The sequence below is a fragment of the Lathamus discolor genome, chromosome 12 (assembly GCF_037157495.1).
Source record: "Lathamus discolor isolate bLatDis1 chromosome 12, bLatDis1.hap1, whole genome shotgun sequence".
In the NCBI taxonomy this organism is placed as follows: domain Eukaryota; kingdom Metazoa; phylum Chordata; class Aves; order Psittaciformes; family Psittacidae; genus Lathamus; species Lathamus discolor.
Window position 1 is genome coordinate 9,777,939 of NC_088895.1, and position 21,986 is coordinate 9,799,924.

The window sequence follows — 21,986 nt, forward strand, 5'->3', positions numbered from 1 at the left end:
AAGAATTAGCCACCTGCCCTGGGACAGTGTTCCATGAGGAAGAGGGCACAGCCACTATTTCCTACCTTTCTGTGGTAGATAAGGGCGCAGTTTCCTACTGACCCCAATGACAGAAACCAGATCACAATGAGTACCTGTAACAGGTATAAGTAAGTGATATAGGACTAGGAAGAAATACTGAATCCTAATAGTGAACAGGGAAAGCTATCACTGTGTGACAGCAGAAGGACCAAAACAAGTATCTGCCACAAAACCCCGCTGCCTGTCTTCATTACAGATTCCATGTGGAAGAAGCTGGTACAGTGCTGTCAGCCCAGGAAATTAAAAACCTGAACTGAACACAAGCTCTGGTGCTCCCTCATCTTTCAGTGCTGGTGGTGGCTGCTGAAGTTCACTGTAGATAAAGGCTTCTCTGGACACACAGCTCCAAGAGCTTTCCAGAGGTAAAAATGGTTAGCAAGTTAGTTATTCTAGCACATGTCACACCACATGCCCAAGGCCCAGCCTTGAAGTATGTAAGCAAATACATCTAACATGAGCAAATCAGCACGGATTACAGCAACAACTTTATTTAAATCTCACAAATTAAGGAACAGGGTTCACCATGCATTAGTAAAAAAAACCCCAAACCCAGCACTAATCCAAATTAGGCACACCCAGGCCTAAGCGCTGCTCATTACTGGGAACTGTGCTGTGCAGCCAAAAACCATCTACTTACTTTCTTGCTCATCAGTGCACTTATATTCTTTTATGGAAATTAACAAGAATGCCCTAAACAGTATCAACCAAGAAGTTCAGTTCATTCCAGTTACAAATTGGCAGCTGTAAAACAACTATTTACTCACACTGTGTTGTAAATAGGAAGTGACAAAACTAAGAAAAAGCACCTCAGTAGGACAGTCCAGTGCAAGTCACACAGCCCCCACAACAGCATTCCAGTTCTAAGCCATACTTTCTTGTTGAAAGCATTCCCTAGCCTTGCCTCATAAATGTGTTCCTGGAGCTGGGATAAGATACAGAAATAATTCTTTCCTCATTTCAATAGCCAAGAAAAACAAGGAAGCAACAACTGCATTTTGAAATTTGACAGTGTAATATGCTAGCCTGAATGCTAATTATTCTGTATAAAGGCTTCCCTAAAACATAACAGATAACCTTTTGTGAAGAACCCCAGAAACTATTAAATAAGTATTAAAAAATAATGCCAAACAGTGTAATTTTTGTAGGTAGCAGATGCACGATGCAGACTGCTATCCCGAGCTTCTTCCTGCTACCACGAAAAACTTCCACCATTGCCCATGCTCATTATGCCATGCATATGTCCCTTCTGAAGAAAACTAAACCAAAACCAGATCCAAGACAATTTACCATGCCTTAGAAAGGAACTACAATGGTTTTTTTAGCTGTTAACTTTAAAGATAGTAGAGTCTGTCTGAAAGTAACAGGTTTGGCTCTCTGTGAATGCTCTGACCAACAAGGAAAGCCAGTTTATGAGCATACTGGCAGGGAGCAGGTACTCTGATAAGACCCTGCAGAGGGAAAAAGAAAAAAGGAATTACTTTCAAGTCATTTAAATAAGCACACATTCACTGTAGCAGAGACCTGGAGTTCAACAGTCTGGCTACATGTAAAATGTACATTCCTTGTAGACTATGCCCATTTGTGAAAAAAAAAACCCAAACAAAACAACATTACATACACTGAGCATGTTAAAGAAATCTGCTTCACAGAACAGTTTCACAGAAACACTGGATATAAGGAGGAAATTCTTTCCTGTTAGGGTGGTGAGACACTGGAATCGGTTGCCCAGGGAGGTTGTGAGTGCTCCATCCCTGGCGGTGTTCAAGGCCAGGTTGGATGAAGCCTTGTGTTGGATGGTTTAGTGAGAGGTGTCCCTGTCCATGGCAGGGGGGTTGGAACTAGATGATCTTGAGGTCCTTTCCAGCCCTAACCATTCTAACAACAGCTGCCAAAACTGCCAAACTCCATTCCCCTCCTCACTCCAAAAAAGCCTCTCACGCAGGTTTACATTTGACACTGAAATGTAAGTCACATGCAGAATTTCTGATCACTGAACCGACAGATAGAAAGCACATCTCAGGCATGAGCCAACTGTGTGCTGATCTGGGTGTGCAACAGAAGAAGCCTTAAGGTAAACGGAGGAACACCGTTCCATCTCCATAAAAAGAATTAAGTATTTCTGCAGGTAAAAAAAAAAAAAAATCATTTCAGTTTTGCTTTTGACAGAGAATTTGGAAATACTACTTAAAGCAAGTATGTCCTAGTAAGAATAATGATTATTTTAATCTCCAGACTTCACCACTCTAGGTCAAGAGCATACCTGCAGGCTCTTTGGATTGTTTTAAGGATGCCTTTTTCTACCCTCTTGTAAGTTGTTACTGCACACTGACACGCGATCATCTTAGAAGAAAAACATTATCATTTCCCAGAGGAAATACTTACCGACCAGTTATAATACATGTGGCAAAGCTTGTAGGTTAAACGTTGTATATGATCAGGTTTCAGTTTGCTAGTGTCATAAATTACATTGTAGTGAGTGGGTGCAACACAACCATTTCTCACTGCCTGACTCACAATGTAGAAATCATACCTGTAATAGAAGAAACAGAACCTCAGCCATCTGGTACAAAAATAGCTGCTTTGCGTGAATTTGTCTTACTTATTTTCTTCAAGTCACTTTATGCATATTGAGTAAACCCCCAAAATACGCTTATCCTTTGATCACAAAAATCGGCTTCCCCTATTCCTGAAAGGCCAGGAGATCTGGAAAAACATAACTAATCTTATGCTATGGAACAAGTCTTAAGACCATGGAGATAGTCACCTTTCTTCACAAAGCGTGTTCCTCCCCATACCCACCCTGTGCATTCCTTAAAGCATACGTGACACTGCGAAGTATACAAATCCTGGATGTTGGAAACCATGAAGTGCTGCATAATGAAAACTAAAGTTTGTCCATTTCCTCCATCTACAGTCTCTGCGATTTCTTTACCAAAGGACAGAAGTACAGAAAGCACTACTCTACATGATCCCCCAATCAATTTAATATCAGATACATTTCCTTTATTATCAGGTTGCCAGCAAACAGACATGCTACTTCTATACAAACTCACCATTCTGGTCTGGTAACCTCCACATCAACAACAGTACCAGGGGGTGGGTTTTTAAGTGCTCCCTTACTCTCTGCGAAGAACCTGGTATTCACTCGTTTCTTCACAACTATCACAGTAAGCCTGGGACTAAAATAAGTGAAAATAAAAGAAAACAACAACATTATGGTAAAAAAAATGCACTAAGTATTTCAGAAGAAGATTCTTTAGAACTTAAAATTACAAACAAGCTTAAAAGTTCTCCAGACATTAATCATTAATTTCACATTTAAGTCTTCATCAATTCACTGATTTAAATACAATGTTCATACTTGAGATTTTTAGTTTCAGGTGTAACGGTGATACTATTACTCACCAACCCAGCTTATATTTAACTTAATAGGGAGACACAAAACTGACTAAAAAGGGATCTTCTAACTACAGACCTTACTTCTACTCACTGCCCCTCAATTTTCATAGAAGAGACAATGTTTTTTAATAGTGTTTTTGGTAAAGAGCAAACGATTACAGAAGCCAAACAAAAGTAGTTAAGCACTTCAATTTCCACTACTGTAACTTGCATTGTGCTGCCTTGTTAGGATATATTTTCATTTTTCAAAGCAGATTATGAAACCAAGTCGCTGCAATTCATTAAGTTTTACAGCAGAATGTTGAAAACTGCACAGAACAAAAGTGACTGGATGACAATCAGTCCTTTCAGAAGTGATAATTAAAAAACTGACCTACCAGACACGATCAACCAGTTGGAAAAAAACAAATATTGACTACCATATGAATGAAGAATGCCTGAACAGTGCGTACATTGAATACTGAAGTATGCGTACTAAAAACTTTTCCTGATATATGACAAGTTACGTATCTCAAATCATGTAAAAAGCAGTTACTTGAGTTCAAATCAAAATAAAGATGAAAAGGCTACATAATCTTCATCAGTAACCACTTTTTGTACCCAGGCGCGTATTTCTCTTGTAGCGTAAAAAAGGGGGTTGTTAGAAACAGACTTACTTGTAGTCTTTACCAACACTCTTCAAGCAATCCAGAAATTGAGGCACTTCGTAATTAACCAAAGTATATAGTTGTCCATCTCCTACACCATCACGATACACAATAATACGAGAGGGCAAATACTTATTCCACTTGAACCAGTCTCTTAGAGCAGCTTAAAAAAAAAAAAAAAAAAAAAAAAAGAGTAAAAGCTGTTAGCTACAATGAGAAATCTTTCCACAACAAAAATGGATTTTTATTACTGGAAAAACAGCCCTAAGTTTTGAAACCTAAGGTCCTCAGTCCTTCACTAACCAGAAACAGGTATGCATCATGATACACAAGTGTTACCTGCAAAAAAAGAAAGGGCACAAGTACATTACCTACTCTGCTGGCCTCTATCATAGAAAGGAGCTGTGATCCTTTAAGTCCATCCCCTTTAAAACATTCTTTGAAGCTCACTGATAAGCAGCATATGCTTATCAAGCAATATGCAAATCAATGGAGGAATGCATACAAAACGCTATTAATTTTTAGCAATATTAACAACTGAATTTTTAATTTGGTAATGACTCCCCTCAAGGCAGCTAAGGAAATGTGTTTCGAGGAAGCTAAACTTTCTTAGATCTGAATCGAGAAGAACAGAATGCCTTCCCTTACTCTGCAAGCAGGCTTTGAGCCCATCCACGAGTTCTTGCCCACGACTTTGAACAACACAGCGAGAGAACCACCTGTGAAGAACAAAATAACAGATGAGCTTCCAAGCACTTCCCAGGCTTACCTCAATCAAGCTATTTTTAAAATGGCTATGAGCACTTAAGTCTTATTGCAGGTCAATGCAGTCAAGCAACAGTTAGTGTGCTAGTGCAGTATTTCCCTCACAAAGCCCTTGCGGTAGACAAATGCCTCAGCACCACATGCAACTCTGCTCAAAAAGCTTTTACATAAGTCAGCCAAAGGCAGAGGATCCCTAGCTCTGATGCCCTCTATCCATCCCAGCCCTTGTCACACTACTTGGCCCCTCTCCCAAGCACTGTGGAAGAAGGACAAGGCTATTCCTTAAGGGATAGAGTGGAAAAATAATTCACAATATATAGTTCTCATTAACTATGTACAGTAAATCAATCTGGACACTTTCATGACGACAATATACAACCTACTTCTTAGTTAAGGGAGATACAAAGATTATTTCTCCTCCCATTCCCCTTACCCCCATTCAAATCTTACCGTGTCATTGTTTGATTCAGGCTAGAGACAAATCCTGCAATTGACTGCTTTCCAGATAGTGTGTCATGGTAACAATCAATTCCCACAACCATTACCTGTTTCAGCTTAAAAGGAATCAATGCAGAACATGTATTAGTACATGAAGACATGCCAAAGCACCCATCATCTCCATCCTACAGCCAAACAAGATCCCGACATAAGGTCTGTGGTTTCAGGATACTTCAGTAAACCGCACACACAGAGTTGTTGAATTAAATATCTCATGTCATATTTAACTTCACACCTCTTCTCATAGACACAAAAGAAACTACACAAACAATACTCAGTTTTCTTCTTTGGGCAGGGAAGGCTTAGTTTTTAAGTAAGGCTCAATTAAAAAAAGCCATTACCATTAAAAAACATTAAAATAATCACTTACTGGGATCTCAACACTCCAAAGCTCTCCACCCATTTTACAGTTCATTTGTAAGGCAATTTTTGTTGCTATGGCCATAACAGTCTGAGGCTTGCTTAAAGTGCGAGCAATCACACATTGACTTGGAACAGGACAATCGGTACATAAGTACTTCTTGATAGCATCGTATTTATCCTTTCGGCTACTAGACAAAACACAAACTACCTTTAAAGAAAAAAAGGAATATTTTTAAGAAGCTGCACTCTCAGATTTACGTAACAGTTGTAGATCTTTAAAAGTTTCTTACCCTCAAGAGGAATATTCAAGTGTTCACAGTGAAAGAAATACCTGTAAAGTTTCAGCGCCCATGCTCCAGAGCAAAGTACAAAGGCTCTTTTCCAGAGGGATACTCATAGTTAGTCTGGAGTTTGAACAGCAGTATGAGTAGGCATACAGCAGATACTCAGGAGCCAAGAGTTTTATTTCTGAGAATGAATCCAACTAGTCTTAAACACCAATAACAGAGTTTAACGCAATTTGAAATTACAGGTTCAAATACATACTATGTTTGTGTCAGAGGTAATACTTTGCTGTAAAACCCTTAAATAAGCTTCCGTTCTATCATCTACTTCAATCCTGAAAAGGAAGAGAAAAATGCTTTCAGAAAAAACCCCAATTAACAGCTATTGAAACTTCAGCAAAAACATAAGTGCTCATTATGCATCAGTGCTGTATGAAGTGTCACTTTTACAGCTATTAATAAACATACAACATTCACACATTTTGAAGATTTTAAGAGGAATCACCCATAAGTCAGGCTTCCAACAGCAATGAAATTCAAAGTTAAAAGCAAGCACAGGTACTCAAAGGAATGTGTTTACAATGAGAACAAACCAGAATACATCAGCAAGAAAAAGTCAGCAAGAAAATACACAGAATCACAGAATCGTTAGGGTTGGAAAGGACCTTAAGACTATGTAGTTTCAAACCCCTGCCACAGGCAGGGATACCACACACTAAACCATGTAACCCAAGACTCCTTTTCATATTAAATATAGCTTCACTTGAGAAGGATTTGCTCAACAACTTTACATCTGACATGGTTTGGTTTTGTCATGATTGAACCTCCAGTGAAAACTCTTACCAATAAAAATGTAAGAAGTCAGTCACTGGATAAAACTGAACAATTTGCTTACCGAAAGCAACTTTGCTTTAGCACAAATCTCACAGAACTTGGTAGTGTGACACACTATACTCCTCATTTAACAGCCTAAGCATGCTAACAGATATGCCTTAAGAATAAAACTATTTTTCCATTAGCTTTCTAAAGACACTTACATGGTTGCCTTGTTCATTTTGATTCCCATAGCTGGTGTGACTTTAAACAGATTTTGAAGCAATGTATTAGCAGTGTCATAGTTGCGGCGTGTGTATATTAATAACCAGTTGTCCAAGGGCTTGGGACATATTAAGGGAGCTGCCCTGGTTTCCCTTGACCAATCACCAAACTGAGGATTGTAATCGAACTGTAAATAAGAGACAGTAAAGGAAGAAAATCAACACCCTCCTGAACAAGCTATACCACAACTACTTCCTGATACACTTCAGATTGGAATGCTTCTGGACAGAAAAATTATTCTGAACTGTTCCTTTACTGCTCTTGTCGCTGACTGAAAATAAGCTTTACTAGCCCTTTCAAAAAATCACACTCTTCAAATGCTTCATTCACAATGATGCAAAGATACTTAGGATTTTTAGCCCAGATAAGTTGTCGCTATTTGCCACACAGATTCTGTGCTACAAAGACACAGCTGTTTATGCACTGACTTATTTTTCTTACATCTTCCTTTTTAGTAAGGTAACTGCTGAGAAAGTATTACTATGAAGATACCAGATCTTTTCGATAACACCCAACACACACAAAAAAGCCCTTTACCAAACACAGATACACAACTAAAGATACTGTAACATGCCCTTTTATATCTATTCAAAACAGACTTCTACTAGAGAACAAATACATCATGTTTTACGGTGACCTATTGAAATCCATGTTATTCACCTCTAAGTCACCTCTCCTCTGACTGAACAGATAGCGGATGTATTCTACGTACTGAAAAAAATAGTGGGCTCTCATTTTAAAGCACTGGTGTTTTAATAAATGGAAGATAGTTAGAAACATCTATAGTCTCCTAGATTGTGTATCTGAAATGATTTAAGACAGAGGGACTGTTTTGCAAGGAAGACACTACTGTAACGCAAGACAGGAAAACCTCCAGGGGCTTCTAAACAGAACCTGTAAACAAGTTAAGAAGTTTGAGTGTCTCCTGTTTGGACAGAGATTTGTGCATAAGGTCTTCAGTAACAATCCTTCATTTATCAACCAACACGCGGTACCTCCTTCCTTAAGGACTTGCTTTGTCGGTTTATCCAAAATATTTAGAAGTTGCTTCATTTACCGCATTTCCTGATTGAAGGATCTTTTCTCCTTGAACAACTCTTCCCGTAAAGGATAATAAATGAGAATCAAAGCTTAAACCCCAGTCTCGGAGTTCCTTCTGAACATTGTCATCTCTGTTTAAAAACAAGATTTAAATTAAAACAAAGAAAACTGTTTTTGCTGAGACTTTTTTTAAAACCAGTATGATTTTCAAAGTTTTGTTACAGGAAAGTAGTTTGTCATGAAAAATTCATACAATAAAATAGTACAAAAGACATTAAGGTAGCATACTTTCGGATATACTCAACAAGTCTTCCAATTTCACGTTGCCTTTGCTCAGGTGGCAGTCGTGTATGAAAAGCCAAGTCTTTCATCATATTAAAATCATTACGCATCTTCTCAGTTAATCCTGTTAACAGCAAAATCTTTTTCTGAGTAAAAAGACTAAGAAAAGCAAACTTGAAATTCATGCAGATTAACTATGTGTGCACTGCAGACACATAAAGTGGCAGTAGTAATCAAGGTTTTCAGTTGCGCCCTGTACACACGTTCCCATCTGCACAGAAAAAAGAAATCTGGGTTTTTGCACTTGAGAGGAAACCGCAGAGCAGATGCAGCTCTTGAGTTACATTTTCCAAAGGAAAATAAAACAGTGCTGAGATGGACAGGTATAGTTAGTGCAAAGTCAGTATCTCAGAGGAATAAGGTACTTAAACATCTTACAAAATTATCAATTTATAGTAAATTTACCTTTTTTTCTTCAGCAGAAGTTCTACCGCCAAAAAACTCCTGAAGTTATCAGCAGGCCAGTGTTTAACACCACACATAAAGACTACACAACATCAGAACCCCTCAAACTCTTCAGCTGCATTTATATAATCTAATCTTCTGGCTACAAAACTTCAGTCTAAACTCATGTTTACACAAACAAAACAGTTCTACTTAACTTGGCAAGAGGTTGCTGTCAAAATACCATTTTCAGTATGCATTATGATTTGATGGTTTGATATGAAACAATGCTACAGTACCTGTTAGGAAGCACAGCTCTGGAATTAGAACCACAGGTCCTGGCATCATGTTTCCTCCCTTCCTTCTGCACTGACTGACCAAGACAGGCTGGTTCAAGTCAGTAATTTCTTGATTATATTGCTGTATTACAAATGTATATTGTACATTAGTTTATTCGTAACAGTTTTCTTAATAATCATGCTCACTTTAGAAAATTAGTATTTTTCCTAAAACAAACAAAACCAAAACAAAAGCAACGAGCAACTTTGAGTTAGTACATCTAACTTGAAAGGAATAGGTTTTGTCAGAAAAGGCCAAACAGGGAAGCACTATTCTCTCTACTGGTGAGATCAAATTATTGGCTTTTAAGAGACAACAGCAACAATGCTTCTGCCTTGCTCTACAGTTCAGTAACGCGCAAAGTTCCTGCCCTATAGAACAATTTAATTCAAGACAACACAAGAATCAAAAAAGATTCCCAGTGAAGTTTCTGAAACTCAACGACCCTTCCTTGCAGTTGGCAAGATTTGGTCTGTAGCAGTTACTCATATCAAACACACTTCATAGTTTATGAATAAACTTTTGCTTAAAGAGAATGATACCTCAGAAATCATCCAAAGTGTAGCATTTAAAAACAAAAAAGTGAGATCACAGCAAAGTCAGAAAAAAGCAGAGGAAATTTATCATTTACCCTGAACTAGAATGGATATCCTAAGTTTTGCTTCTAGTTTTTTTAAGCCTCATCCTGTTTTACAGTTGAAAATGAGGAGCAGAAAGATTTCACAATTACAGCAGTAGGCCTCCATGGTAGAGAAGGTTAAGCTATGAAAGACATACCTAAATTTTGTTTCAAAGAACTAAAGGTACCAAAGAGTAATTCCTTTAAAGACTGTCCATATATTCTACCTCCGGTAAATTAACTTGCTGAGAGTATACTCTGCTCCATCATCCAGATCATTAATAAAGATGTTCAAGAGGACTGGACACAGCATAACACACACACTGACAGTTCAGTTTCCATACCCTTTTGTAGTAGTCAATGTAGGTGATCTCAGAACCATCTGATTTTCTAAAGGTACACTGTGGATTGGCATCCCAGTCGATGTCATCAACTCTGTATGTTTTGTTATTGTACCTAAATAAATAATTTAATCTTTTTTCCTTTTCTTTTTTTTACATCTTAAAACAGAAAAGAAGTAAAACTGCAGAACAAAAAGGTTAATTGCAATACTCAAGTAAGCTGGAAGTTTTGTTCCTATCTGCAGCAGTGACATCAAGTTTGCTGTTGTAACAGGCTAACAATTCAGCTAAAAGCTAAACTGTTATAAAGCTAAATGAAAAAACAGAACTAATCCAGCATGTACTTTCTGCCTTTGTAAATGCTGTCACTTCGATTAGTTTGCTGCTTGACAATGATATCATTTTCATCCTTCTGATGCTTCATTGTATACTTCAGGACATGCAACATCCCCCAAAAATAAACAGATCTCCAAGATAACAAGAATACAAAGAGACTTACTTTGTAAGAACAATTAAACCTATCAGCTCTTTAGCACAGGTATCTCTAAATCTTTGCTCTTCAACCTGGTAATACAGACTATACATAAAATCCAACACTGTTTCACTCCGAAGAACCTTATGGTTCACATCTACACATAACATAATGCTTTCCTCATACTGGAGGATAGAGCTTGTGAAGCCGGGCCAAACCATCAACCTGTAAAAGAAGAACAAACAGAATCTTAATATGCTTTAAAGCATCTCTATTCTTACCCCTTGAGTCATCTCTGCCTAATTTCCCAGACATTAGAAAGCAGTCAATCACAGAATCATAGAATAGTTAGGGTTGCAAAGGACCTTAAGAACATCTAGTTCCAACCCCTCTGCCATGGGCAGGGACCCCTCACGCGTCACAGAGAAACCATTATCCAAATACATACAAGGTTCTGAAAGTTTGTTTGTTTAAAAAAAAAAAAAAAAAAAGAAAATGAAAGGAAAAAGAAAAGAAAAATATTTTACATGAAGATATCTTTAGTCAGATATTTTAGTACAGGTATTTAAGACGCTTTAAAAACACCAGCAGTTTATCTAGTAGAAGAACACTGTCCGCTTTCTTCCACCAACCAGGTTACGCAAGGTAAGTTAATGGCAAAGAGTACACTACAGATATATGATAGGGCTCCAGCCAAAACGCAAGCTTACTAACTTGTACAAGAGGCCTAGTGCTAGCCATAAGCAACAGTCACACTGTATGGGATCCTGTAGCAGGTACATGACAGCTAGCAAGAGGCGAGTTCCAGAACTACCCATACAGCCAGGTATGGCCAGGTATGAATTTCCACAGCTTAAACGGCCTTCGGAATGAAGGCAAGACACTTCTGAGCTTTAAAATCAAAGTACTCAAGAGATCTCAGTCCTACAGACATTTAAGCAAGGTTTCTGGCACTGGAGTTAAACGTAGTATCAGGATACACACTGGTAACGAGTAACGAGATCTTACACATACAGGAAACTAAGTGAGAAGGAGGTCCCATGCTTCCCAGGAATACCAATTTAAGTCCATGGTTTTATTGCAAAATAAACCACCAGAATGGTACCAAAATATCATCCTTTCTCCCTGCACACCCCTAAGCTCAAGTATCCTTTTTTCCAAACCTGTGATTAGGGATGCTGATTGGGTCATTGGGATTGTAGTAATTGCGTCCAATCTGCTGTAAATTCAACATCTTCAAAAGCCTGGAAATTGAAATATGGATGTCATTTACCATTATTATTCATTTTATCAGACTATGCATGGCCCCATCCCTCTGCCCAACCTCACCTTTTGTCCATCTGACCAGATAAAATTCACATGTGACCTTTTAATTAAACTCAATTTAGAAAGGCCATGGACACTTATTAATGACAATTAATCACTTCAGAATATTAGCATACAACCCAACCTTTCACCAACCAGCTGAAGGTAGCAGTCTAAGCAAGCTACACTTCAGATGAACCAGGTAGCCCAAGTACCAAGATTAAGTGGAAAGACTACAGCAAAAGAAGTAATTTGCCAGTTCAAAGTCCTGCACCACCATTTGCTTTAAGAAGAAAATCCGCAGACACAAAAGGAGGGCAGACATAGTACTAACTGCCCACAACAGTTAGCACTTCATTATAAATCTACTTCCACAGGAAAAAGGTATGAATTCATTTCACACTAACATGGGCCAGAGACATGCATATAACTGCACACTAAAATGTTGCCAGATGTGACTGGCCACATAGTAACGGTAGCTGCAAAGGCTTACAAATTTACATTTGTAATATCAGTTTGTAGTCCCATCCTTGGAAAGGAAAAACAGGTCAGACATTTTTAGAATGGCTTCTTATAAAGATATAACTTGGACAGCAAACCTTCTAAAAATGATGTTGTAAAATTGCAGACATGTAGGTGAAGAAGGTGGCAAGTCATTAGTCAATGTGATTGTTATCTTCACATCCTCTCCATTTCGAGTCCTACTAAACACTTCAGTAACCTGAGGAAAGTAAAGTTAGGTCAATGAAACTAGAGGCAAACTAGGCTTTTTCTGCGCTTTGTGCCATTAATATCCAACTGGACTTGCATGTTAAAATTCCAAGACTTTGCTCAAATGGAAATTTTATTTCTAATATGACTGTAAACTACTTTAGGATTCATTCATTTGGGTGAAGATGACTAACAGAGAAGAATGGAGCCTTAAAGCAGCTGAATTCAGTAAGACAACAGGAAGATCACTTACTAATTACCATTACAGGAAAAAGACTCAACTTCAAGAAATAATATATTACCATCAGTACACGGCTTTTCCCTCCCATTTTAAACAGAGAAGAGCCATCAACTTTGCTGACGTGCTCAGCTTTGGTCTACAGTTGGTTTGCTGTGAAGCCAGCTGGAAATTTCCAGCACAGGGCAGGCCCACAGCTTTTCCCACAGGGGCCATCCGAGACCACCCAGCTACTAAAACCTTGCCACATACACCCACTACAACTACCCTTTTGATTATTTTAGATGTTAAAATACATAAGTTATGAAAAGATACAAGCAGAAAGAAAACTAAAGGAAAAATTCTGTATGTACCATCTACTTCTATGCAGAGGATTATTCTTGCCTGCAGAATCTAAGCGTGAGAACTAGAATTTTATCACCAAATTTCTCTACACAAGCAAATTAGCTTACACCAATATATTCAACCCAACTAAACACTGCTTGTGGGACATCAATTCTCTAACTTCTAAACCAGTAAGAAACACGATGCATCATAAAATGCATGTCAAAATAAAGAATAAGATAGCATTCTTGTATCACACCTTATTCACTAGTTTTTTTGGCAAGAATAGTACTGATCCATCAAATGCATGAGTCTTTCCAATTAGCTCTTCATGCTGGAAGAGCAAAGCTGATCGAAGGCGGCGTGCTTCCATCTCAGGATTATAGCTAACATGGTACTGATATAAAGCCCACTGTGGTCGAGATGTCAAACGGAAATAATTTGTAGTTAGTTTTATCATAACACCCGAAGTACCTAAAATGAGAGGCAAAAATGTCAGTAGTTACAAACTTTTACCAGTTTATCGGAATTCAACAGTTCTGAGACATTTCAAAAAACTAAGGCATTCAGACAAAGATTAGAGGTCTGTTGTGTCCCGTGACTCAGTAAGCTATACGAAATGCCCGCATAGCTGTAGTGTTATCATAGACACACACTTATTAGAGCTTTTTTTCCTTCAGTTGTCAGGAAAACTCTCACAGCAAGCATTTAGATCAGTAACCTCTTTCCCAAAGGATTTGTACTGGATACGAGAAAGATGAATTTCCACCAAAACCTAAACTTTTGTGGACAAATTAATCTTGCTTTACACAAATCATAAACATTTAACAAAAACTAACAGTGTCAATCACTAGAGATATCCACATTCCCATTCACATATGTTACAAGATGACATCTTTTTATGTATTTCAAGATTTTTCAAATGAACAAACAAGCAAACAAAAAACCCACAACAGTAACTGGCTTCGGATCACTTATTTAAAGTTTTTCTTCTGATTTTTTCATACCTCATTTCAATTTCTCTTAAAGACACAAGTCTCATGCAAAAAGTACACTGTAGACAATTACGGATCATCCATTTTAATTTGGGTTTCATTATCCATTTTTCCCATCTGAAATACAACTTCTCAGATGAAAATAAAAAATAATGCAAACATACAAAGCATAGCTGTATGAAGCTATAAAGAGAAAACAAAAGGCCAGGAATACAGCTGCCTGCAAAGTACAGTGATCCATGACCTAGCATCAGCATAGCTCTAGACAGAAAAGCTAGGCGAGAATGAAAACTGTACTGCTTCTGGCCCAAAGTGACTTGAGCGGAACCAAGCCTTGCTATTCTTGGGCCCATGGCATGCTGCAGTCATTATTCAGTTATGCAAAAAGGGACTACAATTGCTGTTACATCGTTGTGACACTTCACAGATTCACTTGCTATACAAAACTACTATCAGCACAGAAACTGCACTATTGAACATTAAGAAGGATTGTGTTCTACCAGGAAGGCAGGACAACTGTGACAGCCTGCTTTTGCTTCTTTTCATATGCAAAATTTCATCTCGGGGAGAGAAGTGCATCACCTGTTATTTACACTACAAAGTTTCTTCTTGAGAAGTCTCAAATTCCATATTAATCAGATCTTTAGGAATCTGGTGAAGCCAATACATTACAAACCAGAACTTCTATAAGCAAACCTACAGAGTCCTGAAGAGTCCTGCCTGAAGAAGTGGACATCAGGCACATATAAGGATCATCACTTACATATAAACAGTTTTAATTAGAAATGCAACACAACTTCTGTCTGAAGCCCTTCGCCATCAGACATGTCATCTTACTGTTCCTCTTCAGGTACTGGGAGCAACTTGCATCTTTTTCTAGTACACAATAAAGATTTTTTTTTACTTGATCCTCTAGAGGATACTAAAAGCAGAAATAAAGCAAAACTGTTGTTCATTTCAACTTGCTTACATGCTTACAGTCTAATATAAACATACCAGTTTTTGATTCTTGAACATGTTCCATGGCTTGCCGAGTGTTCACCCCAAGGTCACTGAAATCTCTGCGACGCCTACCCCTGTCTGCTAAAGACAATTCCTGAAATCCCACAGAAATCTGTAATCCTATTGTTTCAAAATTTGAGGAAGAGAATTACAGTCAACACTTACATACAAATAAAATACATACAATTCCATTTTGAAAATCAGATATACATAAGACCACAAGAAATTATGAAATGTTAAGCTACAGCTTTTGCTATGTAGTAAATCCATCTCATAATAACATTCAGGTAACACATAACAAATTCCTAAGATTTACAGACAGCTAACGATATAAAATAGGACAGCTCACTAGCCAGATAAAAAAAAAAAGGGATGTAAATCCTCCAAATCAATCTTTTTGCAAACACAAGGAGGACAGATCTTTCATTTCTGCTCCAGCTAGCACCAAAATGTTTAAATACACTGTGATCTGAAATAGGTAAGAAAATTTAATTTCCTTATGAAGATTCAAGAAGCATAACGAAATTAAATTATTAAATTGATGACTGGTATTCATGCAGGTAATTGTGCCAACTGCTTCCTAATTTATTGTTCTGATAGAAGGGATGGTACAGATGGAGTAGAGCACACTTAAGGTAGTTTTTGTAATTCCTGGTTCAGTTACACTGCACCTTAGAATAGCAATACTATTATCCCAAAGGATGTAGAGTGAATGTTTCCAAATCCCAGTAATATATCTCATTTTGAGAAGAAAAATTCAAAATATAGTCTAAGGAATGTTGTAATTGTGCTCTTGAGGGCAATGAACTTTTTCACTCTTTCTGACCTTCTGGCCTTCTCTCGCTCTGGCCCTGTGGAACACTCTGGCATCCATGGCCACTAGGTTCTTCTGACAGTGATGGATGAACACGTGGCTGGTGACGGCCAGGTGGCTGAACTGGCACAGCCTGATGAACCTGCAATAGTTGGGAATAACTTTTCCTACTGCAACTGAAGAAACAGCATACTCCCAAGAGTAAAGCAAAACAAAGTCAGTAACCAAGTACAGAACACTCAAGTACTCAAGTGTAACAGTTACAGAAGTTTTTTTTTCCTGTATTAAGTAGCAGAGTTATTACTTTGTACCTCAAACTCCAAAATAATGTGGGTCGAGGAATTTCCTTTTTTTGCAAGTTAATATTCATTGAACTAGTAGTAAAGTCAAATCTCTTTCCAACTCTATAACTAAAATTTTTGGACTTCTCATTTTTAACAATCCCTCTGATACTTCAAGTAGTTACTTATTTTACAAAAACAACTTTTGCAATTTTAGTGCCTAGTGAATAAATAACACTAAGAAGTGCCACTGCAGCACAGAACATTAGCTAAGCACTGGGCCCCACTATCCTGAGCTGACTACATTCCTTTCCTATTCATTAAAGATTCACATCGGAGCTCCATGTATTTCACATTTGAGAAAGAATTACAAACTATCTTCTATCATGATTTTAACTCACCTGACACTGGCAAGAAATGGACTAGGAACACCCCTCCAGACTAATGACATGAAAGATGATTATTAACAACTGCCAGATTTGAGAAACTGCTTTAAAATCATCTCCAGCTATGTGGCAATGGCTTCAAATGCAGATCAGCCATTTTCAAGCTAGAGTTTGACTACGGCAGATACGCACAAAACAAGCCCTAGACACTAGTTCAAATTCAGAGACAAAGTCCCGCATATTAAAATTAAACCCAACAGTAACAGGTCAGAACACATGCCTGACACAGGCTCTGCCCAAATATTCGTCAACAGCAGCAGCCTTGTATGTTCTGCTTCTCTGTCCTTTCCAACCCTAACTATTCTATGATTGTATATCACAGTGGACAAAACACGCTATGAAAATATCTACCTATTTCCACTAGCTCTATTATGATAGTAAAATATTAAAACAGTAAGTTCTTAAGGGATGACATTTCAAAGCCTAGTGTCATTCATTAAAAAAGAAACCAACTTACAGATGCAGCTCCTACAGAAGAAATGGCAGCCTCCTGCCCTGGAGGTCTTCCTCTTGATCTGGCTCTAGCTCTTCCCGTCATCTTCTAAGACAAACCACCTACAGCATTAGTGTTCAACCTTCTCCTTCCCCCATCCTCCTTCCAATAAATATTATGAACAGCACTACTGTATTTGCCCCAATAAGCAAGTAATAAAATATACACCCCTCTGCAAAAATCCCTGTTGCTGAATCCCCACACACAGCCACAACAGGTAGCATGGGGAAGTTACAGCTTCTTGTAGTCAAATCTGGACTGGCAGAAGCTGTGAAGAAAGTCAACTAGACTGGAGAACATAGCAGATCTGCAACCTCAGACAGGTGTAACTGGGGGTCTACTGATGCTACTTGCAAGTCACACCTGAAACTCAGTTCAGCCTAATGTGTTCCATTACCGCAATACACATGCAAAACACACACCAGCCCTCGCTGCCTGAAACTGCCCCAGTGATGCAAACCAGCCTCAAAGACCTGTCTGTCTTCTTCCCCCTCCCAGCAACCCTTCTTTTCCGCTTGTGCTCAGCCTGAAGTCCTCCACCAGCCTCAAACAGCTTGCACGGCCCAAATCCCCATCCAGAGGCGTCCCCGCCCCCGCGGGCCTTCAGCGTCACCTCAGCCTGCCCTCAAGCCACGAAGGAACCGCTTCCACCGCGGTCACACACAGCCGGCCGTCCCCTTCACGACGCTACAGAGCTCCGCTCCCTCTCAGACCAACAACCGCTCGCACAGCCGGCACCGCCCGCCAGCCGCTCCTCCGCATACCGCCCACCGTACAGCGCCCGAACCCCGCCGGCCGGCCCGCCCCTCAGCCTCAGCGTTCCGTGCGCAGACGCACAGCTTCCGGCCGGCACGCGCTAGCGGGGCAAGGCGGGAACGCACACTCTCCTCTGATTGGCTCCTGAGACCCGAGCGCTGCCGGAAAGTCCCGAAGAGCGGCGCTGGCCGCGGCGGGCCGAGTTGCAGGCAGTGGAGGTGCGGCGGCTGTTAGGGCTGCGTGCGCGTTGGCTTCGGTGCTGCACTGAGGGAGCCGCCGCGCGGTGCGGTGCGGTGCGGTGCGGTGCGGTGCGGTGCCCCCGGGCAGCGCCGGGCTGCAGCGCGGCGGCTGTCAGCTGTGACAGGAGGAAGCTCCCGCTGAAAATCGTTCCCTTCTCATCCCACGTAAATCTCAGTTAACCAGAAGGTGGAGCAGTAAAACAAGAGATAAAGCTTGCTTTAGTGAAGGGCTGCGTTTGTCGGCTGCGTTTAACAACGGTGCCGCTTGCGCTTCCGGCGCTTTCCCAGAGGTGTACAGAACCAAGCAGAAACGGTTGGGAACGAGCACAGCGTGCGTGGCATCTAAACTGCCGGCAGGCAGATCAAACGTGGACAGTTCAAAACACATGAGCATCTGTCCTCTCATTGACATACATATAAAAGGGGGGAAAAAGCACCTTTTTCTGAGACTGGTTCAATCGCTATGATTGCTACAGCGAATCACAACTTGTATTTTAGGTCACAATAAAACTAGCAAATCCTATGACTTAGAAGTGGCCCGAAGTGGGAATGAGCTCTGTGGGAAGCTTTTCCATGCTTCTGTGGAAAGCCAGGATGTCTAGACAGCACCAGGGCTCAAGTGCACGTCTCTTTCTAAGTGAGCCTTTGCTTAAAGTTCGATGGCTCTGATGCGTCTGCAGACACTGACTTCAAGGGACAAGCGGTAACACTGTCTAGTTAAAAACTTACCTTTATAAAAGACTAGTCTGATCTCATGAGGTCATTTACAGTTTTCCAGGTACCTGCAGTGAATAGAGGACAAGGTTCCATTTGCCTTGCTCTCTGTTATGTCAGGTAGAAATGGGTGACACTGTTAACATTAATTCTTAACGTAATTAATACAAATATCTCTTCTTGTTTTATTTAGGTTGCCCCTAAAGCTAGTTTTGTTGTGTGTACTGACATCAGTGTAGTACCCACTTAAGAAGCACAATTATCTTTTACAATTAAAAAAGCAGAGCTTTCAAACTATGAAAGTGTAGGTATTGCTGCTTGAAGATAGCTGGAGTACTGTTAGCATGTCGTTTTTATTATTCACATCTAAATCTTTATAAATATTTAACAAACTCAATACATACATTTAGGTGGGGCATGTGCAGTGCTTCTGAGAGTGCTGACTACCGCTTGCCGAGGGCTCTTCACCCACAGTGGCAGCTTTTATTGCTCTGTTGCCTGCAGAACTCTCCCGTGGGTCAGCGGGTTAGAGCTGCAGAAACACGAGACGCAGATTTTCTTGGCCGCGCAGTATATAAACATAAACAGAATATAAAGATGTTGTCGAAGTCATTTACCTTACGTAAATCGTGAGAAAGCAGCATGTGTGTGTAGGAAATAGTAATGTTTATTTATTAAAAATATCTGCTGTACTTAATGTTTATTTTTTTATGCCAGATTCCTTATGTTTCACTGCAGAAGTTAATTATCTTTAGATGGGAGTTGTTAAAAGTACTTAATCAGGCTGGCTACTACAGCAACTCCTTATAAAGTGAAAACAAACACCAACAATAAGCACCCTCACTTTTACATGTGGGCTGTCAGACAGTTAATTAGTAGTTAATGAAAGATAGGTTCCAATTTGGTTTTCACAGTCTTTCAGACTTGCTTTTTTTATATATATTTATTTTTTAGCAAGCCAAGCCCAGTGAGAACTGTGACTCTGCAGGTAGGCTTAATGAATTTTCACAGGGGAAATGGCAATGCACCAACTGCAGCAGGTGCAGCATGTCCTCTGTCCTGCCTGGTTTCTCAGAGACACTGAGGAAAACAAGAGTTTGCCCGTGGTAACTGTTTGGTAACTTTTTTGCATCATGTTTTTTGTGTGTTGCCAAAATCCTACCAATGCTAGACTTCAACACGTTGAAATACCACATATGAAATAACTTTTTCACAGCTAACTTGGCTCACACTTTGCTTTGATGTTTGTTTTACCCATGATGCAATTGTTTTTGCCTTCTGTCTCCTGTTGCTACAATAAGCCATTTCCCATACATGTCATCTCCAAAAGGGAAAAGACCGCATGGAAACAGAACAAAGAAAACAGAACAAAAGAAAACCAGGGATTTTTCCAAAGGCCCATTTGATGTACAAGTATAAACAGGAAAAAGATGCCTGAAGAGGTGGGAGCCAGGAACTCTACTAGCAGACAGCTGTTAACTTGTGTAGCGAGCAGCACTTTGGGGTTGTGAATGGTCAGTAAATAAGTAATTCTAATTCACACAGTGAAGAAAACACTCACTGCAATACTTCTAGTGTAATGTTTAAGTGTATTGCAAACTCATAGCAATATAAGTTGAACTCTTGCCTTCATGTCTGTCTTGTAACACCAAGTCCAGGTATCAGTAGCTCTTTTGGTTCTAGCCTCAGAAAAGGCAATACCTCAAGAAACCAGAATAAAAAGTATTGTCTGCTGTGATGAAGCAAGAAAAGTAAAGAACACTTCACAACAGAACAGAGCAACTCACACATGCAAACAGATTTTTAAAAGCCCAACATCTTGCTCCTGAATTTTATTAAATATTTGTTCAAAAATATTCAAAGGGGAATTGCTCAAAACTAACCTTTAAAATAAGTTCCTGTGGTAGGTGATAAGTAGTCACTAATCTGGACCACAGTGTTTTTACATTCTTAATTAGTTTTCTTCTGAAGTGAGAGCGCAAGGTTTTAAAGACTGACCTACTATACAAAATAATATCTTGTGAGTTAATAGCCTTGCTTCTTCACAATGCAAGTTTTTAATATCACATTTAATTTACTATAATTATGCTTGAATAGAGGAACTTTCCTGAATACACAGTGAAGCCTAGTTTACTTACTACCTTGGGTAGAGTATGGGGGGCTAGTATTTACATACCTAAACAGAAACCGAAAGGCACGTTATGGAAAAAACCTGCTACTAAGGAGATAATACCCAATTCTCAGCATAACAAATCAAATGCATGTATTTTCTGTCAGGAAGAGGGAAAATATGTTTTTCAGTGTTGTATTTCCTCTGCTGTTTGAGGGCATATTTTTTTCTATCCCTAATTTCTGTTTTTCACTTCAGATCCTTATTTTGGTCTGAGCCCTTCTTTCAAACTCTTAAAACATCACTCTGTTCTTGGAATCTGTGTAGGACTCTCTCCCATTCCCCTTGACAACAATGTGTTTTGTTTCAATAGAAGCAAACTGTTTTTCTGTTTTATGTGTTCCCTGTTTACAAGGGTATCTAATCACGGCAGTTATCATCACTGCTCATTCCAAGCCCTGTTTTGTCAGACTGTGCCCTGAGCCCTCTTTTCCTGACAAGAAAATGGCCTCATTTAAAACCATCACATCCCTGCCAAAATTTCCTGCACTGTATCAACTTCACTCTATTTTCTGTTAATTTCTGCCCATTACAAACTCACATCAGTCATAGCTGACATTTCATTTGTATCCAAATCCTGAGCAAAGTGAGCAAACACTGATTTGATGTAAGTTCTCAGTAAATAGCCCATATTAAATGGAGAGGTCACATTAAACAGACAGGAACAAAGCCACCAGAATTTAAAACTATAATTAGATTTGTAAAATGTATTGTATATATAAGTATGAAATTCTGTAAGATGTGGTCCATTCTTTTATTATTTACATTTTTCAACTAATAAGGGGAGATGGAGAATTAGTATATGGAGTATGTTAAAATAGAATG

At 39.2% G+C, this 21,986-nt stretch overlaps 2 protein-coding genes across 8 annotated transcripts in view; one reads left to right on the forward strand and one right to left on the reverse strand.

Moving 5' to 3' along the window:
• The window catches only part of RIMBP2 (RIMS binding protein 2), a 94,150-nt gene extending 93,792 nt beyond the window's left edge, over positions 1-358 (forward strand). The window contains exon 20 of the mRNA XM_065692663.1: positions 278-358. Coding sequence (XP_065548735.1) covers positions 278-325 — 48 coding nt within the window. The 3' untranslated portion in view covers positions 326-358. The remainder of the gene's footprint in view (positions 1-277) is intronic.
• A 193-nt stretch (positions 359-551) lies between these two features.
• Positions 552-18,424, reverse strand: PIWIL1 (piwi like RNA-mediated gene silencing 1). Of its 7 annotated transcripts, none has more exons than XM_065692784.1 (22): positions 18,164-18,424; positions 17,247-17,330; positions 16,075-16,204; positions 15,243-15,368; positions 13,511-13,725; positions 12,578-12,699; positions 11,837-11,917; positions 10,701-10,898; positions 10,205-10,316; positions 9,202-9,322; positions 8,465-8,582; positions 8,193-8,307; positions 7,075-7,262; positions 6,300-6,372; positions 5,761-5,961; positions 5,343-5,446; positions 4,776-4,846; positions 4,137-4,290; positions 3,135-3,260; positions 2,464-2,611; positions 2,030-2,200; positions 1,500-1,529 (listed from the first exon to the last, which is right to left on the reverse strand). In XM_065692784.1, exons 2-21 carry the CDS (start codon positions 17,325-17,327, stop codon positions 2,069-2,071), a joined length of 2,616 nt encoding a protein of 871 aa, XP_065548856.1. In that variant the 5' UTR covers positions 17,328-17,330; positions 18,164-18,424; the 3' UTR covers positions 1,500-1,529; positions 2,030-2,068. The 7 variants fall into 7 exon arrangements, with proteins under 7 accessions (XP_065548859.1, XP_065548856.1, XP_065548855.1 ...); XM_065692783.1 differs by lacking the exon at positions 18,164-18,424 and adding an exon at positions 18,047-18,109; XM_065692782.1 differs by lacking the exon at positions 18,164-18,424 and adding an exon at positions 17,896-18,098 and having other exon boundaries at positions 17,247-17,327.
• Positions 18,425-21,986: the final 3,562 nt, after the last annotated feature.

Coding starts and splice junctions, on each gene's coding strand:
- PIWIL1 (XM_065692784.1), bottom strand. CDS start 17,327: ATGACGGGAAGAGCTAGAGCCAGATCAAGAGGAAGACCTCCAGGGCAG. Junction 8,308..8,464: donor CTTGTTGAGTATATCCGAAA/GTATGCTACCTT, acceptor GTTTTTAAACAG/AGATGACAATGTTCAGAAGG. Junction 5,447..5,760: donor TTTGGAGTGTTGAGATCCCA/GTAAGTGATTAT, acceptor ATTCCTTTTAAG/CTGAAACAGGTAATGGTTGT.